The sequence below is a fragment of the Lissotriton vulgaris genome, chromosome 2_1 (genome assembly GCF_964263255.1).
Source record: "Lissotriton vulgaris chromosome 2_1, aLisVul1.2, whole genome shotgun sequence".
NCBI classification, from domain to species: Eukaryota; Metazoa; Chordata; class Amphibia; order Caudata; family Salamandridae; genus Lissotriton; species Lissotriton vulgaris.
In genome coordinates, this window is record NC_141687.1 from 1,819,764,882 (window position 1) to 1,819,777,462 (window position 12,581).

General features: G+C 41.9%; 1 protein-coding gene across 1 annotated transcript in view; it reads right to left on the bottom strand.

Moving 5' to 3' along the window:
- The window catches only part of FRMD5 (FERM domain containing 5), a 550,452-nt gene that overhangs the window by 200,050 nt on the left and 337,821 nt on the right, over nt 1-12,581 (bottom strand). Inside the window, exon 3 of the mRNA XM_086957901.1 lies at nt 11,908-11,950. Within this exon, the coding sequence (XP_086814027.1) occupies nt 11,908-11,950 (43 nt within the window). The remainder of the gene's footprint in view (nt 1-11,907; nt 11,951-12,581) is intronic.

Here is a 12,581-nt window from a genome sequence, read left to right on the forward strand (position 1 = left end):
GACGCTGAAAAGGCGTTTGATAGGGTTGAGTGGACTTACTTGTTTCATACCCTCCAATGGTTTGGTTTTGGTCCTCTTTTTATATCTTTAATTTCACTGCTTTACTCCAACCCACGAGCAGCGGTTTGCGCCAATGGTCAAATCTCTTCATTTTTTGATTTAAAAAGAGGCGTTCGTCAAGGTTGTCCCTTATCCCCCTTCCTTTTTAACTTGGCTTTAGAACCCTTCCTCTCCAAGCTTCGCCAGAACCTCTCCATCCATGGTTACCAATTATCGGATTCCCACATCAAACTAGCTGCTTATGCAGATGACATTCTGTTATTTGTTTCCAACCCCTCTCTCTCCATTCCTGCTTTTCTTACCGAAGTCCATACTTACTCCCAAATCTCTGGTTATAAACTTAATAATGACAAATGCGAGATCCTCCCTTTAACCAAATTTACCTTTAAACCAGATTTTGCCGCCTCCAACTTCACGTGGAAACCTTCCCATATCAAATACCTTGGCATGCATGTTGCCCCCACCATCCCGGATACTGTTTCCCTGTGTATGTCCAAATGTGTTCAAAAATTGACGGATCTCACGTCCAAATGGCATCCCCTTTACCTCTCCTGGTGGGGTCGCCTAGACACTATAAAAATGATGCTATCCCCTATTGTTTTATACACGCTCTCTAATATCCCGGTCCCCATCCCATCCAAATTTTTCAAACAGATTAACTCCATTCTAATCTCCTTTCTCTGGAACAAAAAGAAACCACGAATGTCCTTGGCGCGCTTGATTCGCCCTAAATCGGAGGGTGGGGTTAACTTCCCTGATTTCCCCGCCTATCACAAAGCATTCCAATTAAGACAAGCCTCTTTTTGGCTCCAAGATCCTGATACCCCATGCCCATTGTGGGCCAAACTCGAACGCCTTCTTCTCTCTCCCTTTTCTTTTTCCGAATACCTCTCCTTCTCTCGCAAACCCGCATCTGTCTCTACTCCGATCCATAAGTTTACCACAAAAATACTCCTCTCTTCCTCTCATTCACCCCCCACCACTATTACAGATTTCCTATCCTCCCCCATATGGCATAACACTTCCTTACTCATCCGAGATAGACCCTTTTTCTGGAAATCTTGGCATACTCGAGGTCTGCAATGGATTTCCCAACTTTTCTCTAACTCCTCTTTCTTATCTTTTCATGAACTTCGCACCCTTTATGACTTACCCGCCTCCTCTGCACGTCAGTATCAATCCCTTAAAAACACGGTTTTATTGAAATACGGTCTCCTCACTCAGCCCAACCCTTCTTCTCCCACATCCACTCTCACCTCCTCACTCCACTTCTTCTTACGCACTGCCCCAAGAGCCACCGCTATTTATAAATACCTTCACGCCAGTGAGACTCCAAGACCTAAGTCCAAAGTCGAGGAGTCCTGGGAGCATGATTTATCTGTCTCTTGGTCAGTTCCCTTCTGGGACAAAATCTGGACCAAACTCCGCAAATCTTCAAGGGCAGCAACACTCACTCAGACATTGTTTTTTATTTATAACAGACTCCTCTTCACACCTTCTGACCTGCACAAACGCTTTCCTAATACTCCTCACACATGCTGGTCTTGCTCATCTCCACAAGCTGACTTACTCCACATGTTATTTTTATGCACTCACGTTCGTAGTTTTTGGTTGCAGGTTTGGGCTCAAATCAATGTGATTTTCCACACCTCCATCCCTTTCTCCCACACACATATTTTTATGGGTAGCCTTTCCCCTTGCTGGGATGCTGTTGACTTGAAACCCCAAATTGTTGACCTCTTACTTGCTGCTGCTTTCCAACAATTAACAGTTAACTGGAAGGATTTCTCCAAAATTTCTTTCAAAGCATGGTGGTTTAATGTGTGTCATAACCACAGGCTCGATACCACTCATGTTTTTCCGGCATGTTTGGCTGTCAAACGCATGGACTTATGGACCCCAGTTACACTCTATTTGGACTCTTGTAGTAAGCGTTTGTTTCATCCTCCACCTCCACAACAAGAGGTTCCCAAACCCCCTTAATTGCCCGATACATTCCATTTCTCCTTCAATATATTATTATCTCAAATTTTCTTAATGTTTTTATGATTGCCACATTTCATGTTCATGTATTTTTCCTTTATCTCTTCTTCATTTTTCAATTTGCACCCAGATTTCTTTTTTATTGCTTAAGAGTCTTTAACTTTGTATCCCATTGTATTCTGTTTTGACACCTGATTTTCTCTATTTATTACTACCAAATAAAATTCTTTTGAACTTAAAAAAAAGGATATACCTCACAACAAAAGGAAATGAGTTGAGAGTGAAGGAACATTCTCAGTGATTTAAAAGACTGTTATACTACTTCATGTGTTACTGGTTCAATGTAATGTTTAATATTATTATGTTGTTGTATGGATATATATTGTTATATATATTTTTTCAATCCTGTTTTTTCTAAAGAGAAGATAAATGGGTTATATTATTGCGTCTTCATGAAGAGAATGTTGCCACAGATAAAGATTGTTGGTCCAGGTTCCAAAGAGTGTCAGTTGGAGCCTAGGAGAGCCGCAAGAGACGTTCTGTGCTGTTCCTTATCTTTCACAGGAAATAAACATGTTCTAGTGTGAGCACCACGTTGTCTCTTTCCCTCAACTTAACACATATGTTTGTCTCTTCTGCACTGGGAGTTCTTCTTTGTAGTTAACAATTTGATGGCCCCTCTCCCCAGGTCTTCCTCTTACGAATACCCTTACAGCATTTCATGTGTCAGAAAGAGGGGTCATGGCCGTTCTTCCTGGGATGGACGATGTGGGACTTTGGTCTTTGGGCTGCAAAAGTAGTTCTTCGCAGGCGCACAATACAGGTTTGGATCCCTCTTGCCTCAAGGCCTCGTTTGTTGTTGTAGATCATGAAATAACTTCTACAGTACCTGAAGCGTTCAGTCTAGTGCATTTCTTTCTATCCACGTCTCACTGTGGTCTGAGCTCTCATTTAGCCATTGTAGTATGTGACGTAGTGTGCATATTTGCACAGTGGTATATGTTGCTTTAAATCCATTTGTATTTTACGATTTGTGTTCTATGTTTGGAACAAATGGACAGGATGATGCTTGGAACTTGCAGACAATGGTCAGTGAGTTTCCTGTGGCATCCGGACGTTCGTGCCACCGAGGGCTTTACTTACAAGAATAAATAGTAAACTCTTATGTCTCTTCTACCGGAGTTTCATGGCTAGTCTTAAGGGTATTGGAGCCGTATTTGGGCAATTGGTTGATGGTCATGAGAAGACTATAGCTTTTGCAACTCGCACCTTATCCGCTGCTGAGACTAACTACTGTACCATTGAACGTGAGACACTTGCTTGTGTATGGGCGGTGGATACATTTAAAGCTTACATCTGGGAAATACATTTTGATTTATTTACAGACCACAAGCTGCTTGTATTCTTGTTAAGTGGCAACGGACTGTGTAAGGCATCTTCTCTCCTAATAATGTACCTATCAAAGTTACAAGGGTTACACATGTCAGTTAAATACATTCAGGGTGGTAAGAACTTAATAGCAGATTGCTTATCTCACATGCCATTGGGTTTGGAATCAGACGATGGGAGGGGATGAAGAATGTGTTGTAGCTATGTTAAACATTGTAAATGCATGTAATGGACTAATACCAGAAGAAGAGTGGGCAACCGCTACTGAGAAAGATGATATCATGCAAAAGGTGATACTTTTCCCTAATTTGGTAGTCCGGCTGGCAAATTGCAGTCTGAAGAATTGTGTAGTTTAGCTAATGTGACACCAGAACGTTCATGCATAGGTCAAATTTGCAGGAGGAGTAATTTATATGTCCCACCTACAAGTGTACGTGTACACATCATTACAGTGGGCCATGTAGACCATTTAGGTATGGCCAGGTTTGGACAAGATGGTGGCAGCTTTAATTGACAGTTGCCCTCTATGTCTAGTTTTAATGAACATTAGGTCACCACGGTTAAGCCATGGGTAAGCCATTTCATCCTATTCAACTTCCTTCAGGCCCTTGGATTAAGGTAGCTCTGGATTTTTCTGGACCTTTTCATTTGTTACAGTCTAGTCAGAAATTCCTTATAGTGTTGGTGGATTATTTCTCTAAATTGATGTACTACCCTTTTTGTTTATTCCCTTTTCACCAAGACAGCTCTTGAATTCTTAAAAAGGGTATTCATTACTGAAGGACACCCTCAATTGTTGGTCACAGACAATGAGACACATTTTGCGTCCAGATAAATGAAAAGATTATAGTGTTGATGTAACTCATCTTCAGGTTGCTCTTTACAGTCCAGCTTCCAATGGACTTGTTGAGAGAGCTAATCGTATTTTAAAATAAGGAATACAAATAGCGCTATCGGATGTGAATGATTATTTGGAAGACAAAATTTGAAATTACCTAATCACACCACACTCTACCACATGTGCTTCCCCTTTTAGTAGTTTGAGAGGTAGAGAGCTCAAATTCCTAGTTGGTTAAAAGTAGCTTCAGGATGTGATTCTCCTAAGCAAAAGGGCAATGCTGAAGAAATGAATATCAAAAACCGAGTTTTTATTAAACAAAACAAGCAAAAGACTTGATATGATATCAAGCATAATGTGCGTGAACGTGAATTTAAGGTCAATGGTTTTCTTTTGATTAAAAAACCTAACAGAGTCTTGAAAGGTGATTCTTAAATGTACTGCTCCCGTTAGGGTGATTAAAACAGAAGCAGCATCAGTTTTACTGCAAGGTGGAGGCTGCTGGGATAAAAATAGTCTGATACCCATCTCTGAAACACAAGCAGACATTTATAATCAAACTTGTAGTCTACAAGAAGATACTGATTCTATGTTGTCTACTGATATATCCTTAGCTGGTGGGAATATAGTCTCAGACATCAGTGATTCGCCTTACACTACTCCAATGAATCCCCGTACTCCAGAACAAATACTCACTAAGACAAATGCTCCTTTCAATCAAAATGACGTTGTCACTCGACCTTAAGAATAGTAAAATGACCTACTAGGTGCAAAGAATATGAATTGTATTAACTATCACCTTTTGAGCATTTATTCTGTTTTGCGGGAGGGGTGATGTAGTATGTGACCTAGTGTGTATATTTGCAGAGTGGTTGATGTTACTTTAAATCTGATTGTATTTTACGATTTATGTTCCATGTTCGGAACGAATGGACGGGATGATGCTTGGGACTTGCAGGCAGTGTTCAGTGAGTTTCCTGTGGCGTTTGGACGCTCGTGCTGTCGTGGGCTTTACTCAGGGCTTTAAGTGGGCCGGGTCTCACAGGTGCTGAGCACCAGCAGTTTTATAAAGGGGTGCTCGTGCTCACACTGCTTACTTCTCACTAGTGCAGGAGTTACGGCATGACTTCATGCCAGGTGAGAGTTGTAGGGGAAGGGAAATCCTTTAAAGAGAGTCATTTTCTCTCTGGATTTCCCTTCTCTTTTTGAAACTCTGGAGCAGCAACATTGTCCTGGTGTCAGGGCTTTAAGTGGAAGCTTTTTCAATATTATACACAAGCCATAGTTGTTGCTTGTTTATCTTATTCAACTAACAAGCATTGACGAAGCCAATAGTCCTGACTTGTTGTAAAGTTCAAAGTTCAAAGTTCTTTTATTTGTTTCGAAGGTTGAAAACCATCATGAAAATACATAGTAATAATAATACATTATCTCATAAAAAAAACATTCTGTACAACATGACAAAAAAGAGCATCTGGTTAAAAGGGTTTTTGTGCATAGTAGACCCCAAAGTGCAAATATGATACAAGACCCCATGTAACATTTTAGGTACCTCTCAATCCCTCTAAATTCATCAGCCCCTTGTGTTTCTCAATTTAAAAACAATTTTAAGAAAACTTATGACAGCAAATAGAGTTCGCATTTCAGTGGCTCTTTGCAAAAACAGTAAAGCAGATTTGGCATGGATAATGTTTGAATCCTTTAAAACACCCACTAAGAATCTTTGACGCGGGGTTTTATAAAAAGAGCACAATAATACAAAATGAAGGGTGTCCTGCGGAGACCTATTGTCGCAGTCGCAGGCACCCTTCTGCTCAATTGTTTGAGTGAACCCAGATGGATAAGCTAAAATATGATGCAACAAATTGAGCCTAAAACGAGTCATTAAAAACCTCTTGTGTTGACTGTACATTAAAAAGAGGTACGGTTCCATGCCTGCTTGATTAGATACAAGCGAATGGGCAACTGCCGAGCGTTTAGTAGAGTCAAGCTCCCTCCTCCTACCATCAAATTTTTCCAGCAATTGCCTTTGTGCAGAGTGTCTGGTGTATATGTCCACCATAGAGGGGTCCAAAAATAGCCTTTGTTCGTCAATATCCCCCAAAGTATCTTTAACATATTTCAGCCAGGGAATTTGAAGCCATTTCTCTTTCATCAGGCAGTCCTGGATGATCTGTCTGGATAATTCCGCATTGGGATTTGACCAAATTTTGAGCCAGGCCAGTATAGGTCTCAGTCTAATCAGGTCGGATATATATATGGTTCCCAGCTCTTCGTGTGTTATTGCTGCGGGGATGCTCGGTGGAAGTTTTAGCAATTTTTTTAGGAATTTATCTTCCTCTCTTTGGATTGGTGCTGCATCTCTGAAACCCCACACTTCAGCACCGTAGATGGTCTTTGAGATGCTGACTGATCTATACAATGTCATCACCTGCTCTGGGGACCAGCGTCCCATTCGACGGGCAAAGTTTAGTATAGCTCCATTAGCTGAGACTAGTCTCCTCGCCCTCTCCTCTATCAGAGGGGCGAACTTTAACTTCTCATCGAATAAAAGGCCCAAATATGGAAATGTTTTGACAATGTCCAAGACATGATCCCCCAGTTTAAAAACAAATTTCTTCTGTGGTTTCTTCCCCACTATCATGATGAAAGATTTTGTCATATTGACGGAGAGGTCCAAATTCCTCATGAAATCAGAGAAACCCTTGATTAAGAGCTGCAGGCCGACGGCCGTTCGTGCTAGGAGGACCGCGTCATCGGCGTACAAAAGTACCGGCAGATGACGCGAGCCCACCTTTGGGCAGTCAGTTCTCAGTGCTATCAGGGCGCTCTCCAGGCCATTTATATAAAGGGAGAACAGGAATGGCGCCAAGATACACTGACTTGTTGTAGGTATGATGTTACTTGTTATATTATATATATCTGGATGCAATTTCAGAAACAGCAAAATACAAGTTGGTTGGCAAATTATGCTAAGCACAGATTTTTAGTTTACGTGTTTTAAGCCACGCCCTTAATTACACTGGCCACGCCCCTAATTACACTGGCCACGCCCCTTAACGAGATCCCTCAGTGTTTCCATCCCACTTAAAGCCCTGGCTTTATTTGCAAAAATAAATAATAAACTCTTATACCTCTTCTACCGGAGTTTCATTGGCTTATTATTTCCTTTCTGTTCCCCTTGCAGTCTCACCTGTAAGCGTGCTGTGTGATCATGAGAGAAAAGGTAATTATTGAAGTCACGTGGAAGGGAGAAGAAGGGCTGTGTTGTGATGGTAGGTATTCAGGTGTACCTGTGAGAGTGGAGCGTACAAGAACCCGGAAGAGAACCAGCCATAAAAACACGATCGTCAAACTTAAGACATCGACCCAGTGCAATAACAATAACAAATGGTGCAAATCATCGAACGAACGAACAAGAGTCTGGCTGCTCACAGGACGAGATGCAATTATGCCGCACACTGAGGTCCGTTGAATCTCTTAGGTTCTAACAATTTGAAATTTCTGTGAAGTAATTTCAAGTCTTTTCCACAAGATGGCGCATGGACTCTAGAAGTGAAATGGAGGCGCTGAATTCTCTCGATAAGTACATGTCCTCTTAGACTTAGACGGAGCAGTTCTCCAATTACGGGTTCTTGTGACGGACGCTTAAGCAGACGAGCACTCGCTGCACAATACTTCCCCTGGGAGCTGCTCTCCCCGAGGGTACAATCACGGCTCGATGTCTTCTGAATGCCACATCAGTAAGCCTGGTAGTTATTGTTACACTTGTTGACAGGGCCCTGTCTAGGCAGGCGGCAGTCCTGCTAAACACACCACGATCTTGTTACATGAATCATGAAAGATACCGGTCTGATAACCAGGTCTGTCTACCCTTCCGACGTTAGGGGCTAGTCTCTTTAACAGGGTCTGTATTTACAAGATGTGTAACAAGGCTTAGTAGTAGAGAAGCAATGATAACGAACGGCCGAGTCCTGGCCTCTCGATACAGTGACAGCTGACTGATAGACAGGCCTCTCTTTGGCTGAGTAAATCACGGCCTCTCAGTTCAGCTGGTCGATTGATAAGATAACTAGTCCTTGTACTACAACCCCTCGAAATGCCCACTTCTACGCTTGCACCAGTGGACGGGTTGGTTGCACTGGACAGAACCCGCACAGGACCACGAAGGTTGCTAGGGACAGTATCTGATAACAATGAAACATTTCCTTTCAATGAATTCTGATGAAACACAAATAATGGAAGGTTGCTTATTCAGAGTGGTGCTCGCACTGTGCATGTTACTTTATGATTTGTGTAGGGCGGCAGAAATGTGGAATTGTATTGTACAGCTAGTGCTTTTTAAAAGTGGCCTGGTAAAGCTTATCACTGCCACTTTTTAAAAGTTCTTTTTGACTTAAATTTTTAGGCCCGCTTTTTAATGCGGAAATGTAGTCTTTTTATATTGGATTATTTATTGTTGGGGTGGGCGGTCGTTATATCGTGTAAGCTTTTCCCTACCTTATTTGTTGCTTTTTTCTAGACTCTTTAAAGCGTTATGTATGTTGGTATTTCAATACCAAGTACAATAAATGTGACGATGGCCTTTGCCGGCTCTGTCCCAGATCCCATGTACGTTATGGAATTGGAACACACATCGAAGGCTGTTGCGAGCGACCCACAAGCCACACTTTGCAGTGTGCGTTTGTGGCCACTGCCCGAGCACTGGCCTCATCAAAAGTATTTGTTTTCACATGTTTTTTACAAAAAATGTTTGTTCCTTTAGTCCCAGGCGATCTGCTCTGTTCTTTAGTTGGCAAAATTCTCTTATGCTTCCTTTGTAGCAAATGTATCCATGTTGTTCTTTTACTTCCTTGCAAGTAGCAAAGTCTAAATTTAAAAGCTACCTTCATGCATAGCAAGACCAGAACTCCTGTGCCCGTTTATCTCCTTTTCACGTGCCAGCTGAGCATCACCTTGTGAAGTTATGCCAACGCTGCAGCACGCTTTGCCAGTTTTACATGCATGTTCAGCACTTCCTGTTCCTTCATATTTCTTTTGTCATCTTGTACTACCCGTTTCACGCCAACTTCCTTTGCTAACTCAGCTCTGGACGTTTATTTCTGTGCCATGTGGGAGCTGCTGCCACAAGCACCAACCAGGTGTTACATAATTCCAGGTGTGTGCAGTTTGCAGCAGTCACCGTAGAAGTTGTGTACTCTTCCCCATAAGCTAGCAGCCCTCCCCTGAGGATGCACCTCACTGCGCTTTCTCCTCTGATCCTGTTAGAAGTGTGTTCCTTTATTTCAGTCTCATTTTTCTTCCGCGTCTAGCCCAGCCCCACAAAACAACCACTCGAGCCCCAGGGCAGCCTCATCGCCTTCACTGCCTGTCCAATGCCATCTCATTGAGGCTTCTGGTTATTTATCTCCCTGGTGTCCTTCTACAGGTTCCTAGAACTCAGAATTGTTGATTTATGGAATCCCTAGTGTGTGTCAGCGGGGAGTCCTGGCAAACAGTGGCTTCATTTCTTGCTGGTCCTTGGGGTGACACTTGTAAGCGCCATTCAGGTTACAGTTTCCAAACTACCCAAGCAGTTCTTCCCTGGCTATCATCTGTAAGAGCATCCATCGAGGCTAATGGTGCTTTCCTGTTTTTATGCTTCTTTACTTTCCATTTTAGTTGGCAGAGTCCCCACTCTCTACAACCCTAGTATACACTCTGGCCATTTCTTGCCATGCCGTCGTTGCCCAAACCCAGTGTTTGCCTCATCCTGCTGTCCTCACTCTGAAGTCAAAAAACACAAAGGGCCTTGACTCACAACTCAGCAAGGCTGAGCCAAAAATAGTATAATCAAACAAAACAAATGCCAGTGCCGAGATATTAACTTGAAACGCTGATTAGATCATGAGAAAAATTGTTATGAACATAACATAAACAATTTGCATAAAAAATTGCAGCATATGAATTTATTAATGCTTCTTTTTGATTTCTTCACTTTTTTACACAACAATATTTTGAGCATGGAAATACAAAAATTCTTTTATATACAGACTATATACAAAAACAATTGGCAAAATACACATTAGTATATACACACTTCAAACATTCTTGGCCATACATTCAACTAAACATTCATACAAACATAAAACAATGATTGGTCTTGAAGTCAAATGGACTAAGATAGTAAACTCAGGGGATAAGTCCTTATTGTTCTGCAATGTCAAAGTCTTAGAAAAAAAAATTCAAAAGAGTAACAAGGATCTCGTTTTATTCACTACCATCGTTGTAAATAACGCAAATTGAATGACCCAAGACCAGAAGGGTCTACGCGTTTCAAACCCTGCACATTGCCGGGGTTCTCATCAGGACCACAATAGGTGCTTAATTCCTATGTCGTCAATCCACTTTCATAAAGGTGGTATTTCCAGGGGAAGTGCACACGGAAGCTGCTTTGACGAAGGCGTGTGGATCGCCGCAGTATTCAATCTCGTTACTGGCGCAGATGGTTAGCGCTTGTGATTCTGCGAATGCCGTGGGTTGTGCACTTCGAACGAGCCACCTCGACATAGGAATTAAGCACCTCTTGTGGTCCTGATGAGAACCCCTGCAATGTGCGGGGTTTGAAACGCGTAGACCCTTCTGGTCTTGGGTCATTCAATTTGCGTTATTTACAACGATGGTAGTGAATAAAACGAGATCCTTGTTACTCTTTTGAATCTTTTTTTCTAAGACTTTGACATTGCAGAACAATAAGGACTTATCCCCTGAGTTTACTATCTTAGTCCATTTGACTTCAAGACCAATCATTGTTTTATGTTTGTATGAATGTTTAGTTGAATGTATGGCCAAGAATGTTTGAAGTGTGTATATACTAATGTGTATTTTGGCAATTGTTTTTGTATATAGTCTGTATATAAAATAATTTTTGTATTTCCATGCTCAAAATATTGTTGTGTAAAAAAGTGAAGAAATCAAAAAGAAGCATTAATAAATTCATATGCTGCAATTTTTTATGCAAATTGTTTATGTTATGTTCATAACAATTTTTCTCATGATCTAATCAGCGTTTCAAGTGAATATCTCGGCACTGGCATTTGTTTTGTTTGATTATATTATTTTGTCCTCACTCTGAGGCTCTCTCACAGTCCTAAACTATTGGCTCAGGCCAGTAGCTTTAGGCTTGTCACCCCGCCTGAGCCTTCCCGTCCTCGGCTCACAGGACACCATGCGTGGTCTTTTCTCAATGTACTAAGGTCCAGACTTGGTGTCATTGTGCACCCTCAGCAGGTCTTGACATCTCATTACAGAAACTGCGAACGCAGCCCATTCAACAGCAAGGCACATGTTACAGGAGGTTTGATAGGACTCCGACGGTAGGATCCTGTGTCCCTCTCTGCCCGCATCCTCAATATAACAAGAAGCTGCTCTAGTCACATGTCAGCTAAGAAAGCCTCTCTTAGGAAAAGACACGAAAAAAAACACCCAAAAACAGTCACCCACTATAGAAGCCATGCTTGATACTAACTGATAAATACCTGTAATGTCAGAAAAGGTGAGAGAGGCCCAGCCAATAACAAGGCCCATCATTAGCGCTATGATACCGACCAGCCAGATACGAATACCTGTTAGAAACATTTCCCATTCCTCGTACTCACATCTCATCTGCTTTACAATGGACTTTGTGAATTCCAACCAGTGCTGAAACGAAACAAAAAGATAACATTAGATGACAATCCATGGAAGAGGACATTCAGGAAACGAGAGAGCATTGAAGTGGGGGCAGAGTGAAAGATTCAGAAGAGAGAGTTCAAGGGGATAGCGAGAGGGAAAAAAACTAGGAATGGAAAGAAGGGCCAAAGCTGAAGAGAAAAAAAGGGATGGGGTCGACATGAGGCAAGAAGCAAAGGCAAACAAAAAGTGAGAGAGGAGTAGGAGAAAATGGAGTGTTTTGAGAGGGAGGAAAACAATGAGAAGAAAAGGGTGAGAGAAAAAGTTACAAGGGAAAGCGAGAAAGAAAAAGAGGGGACTGGAGAAAAAGTAATGTTTTAATTACTAACTGGTAATCTTCATTACCACGATTTGTAGATCTTCACTTCCCAGTCCTGGTGAAATGAGACGTCCCACCTCCAGACAGAGCCTTTGGAAGTTACTAGAATAATTCCAGCTTTCAGTATCCCTTTTCCCTTCCCACTGCCTCGTCTCCTGTATATTACATGATCCTCAGATTTGAGGTGCAGAACACAGCAGGGACCGGGACGAAGAGGACTACGAATCGGGGTAATGAAGATTACCAGTAAGTAATTGAAACATTATCCCTACACCTCGTCTT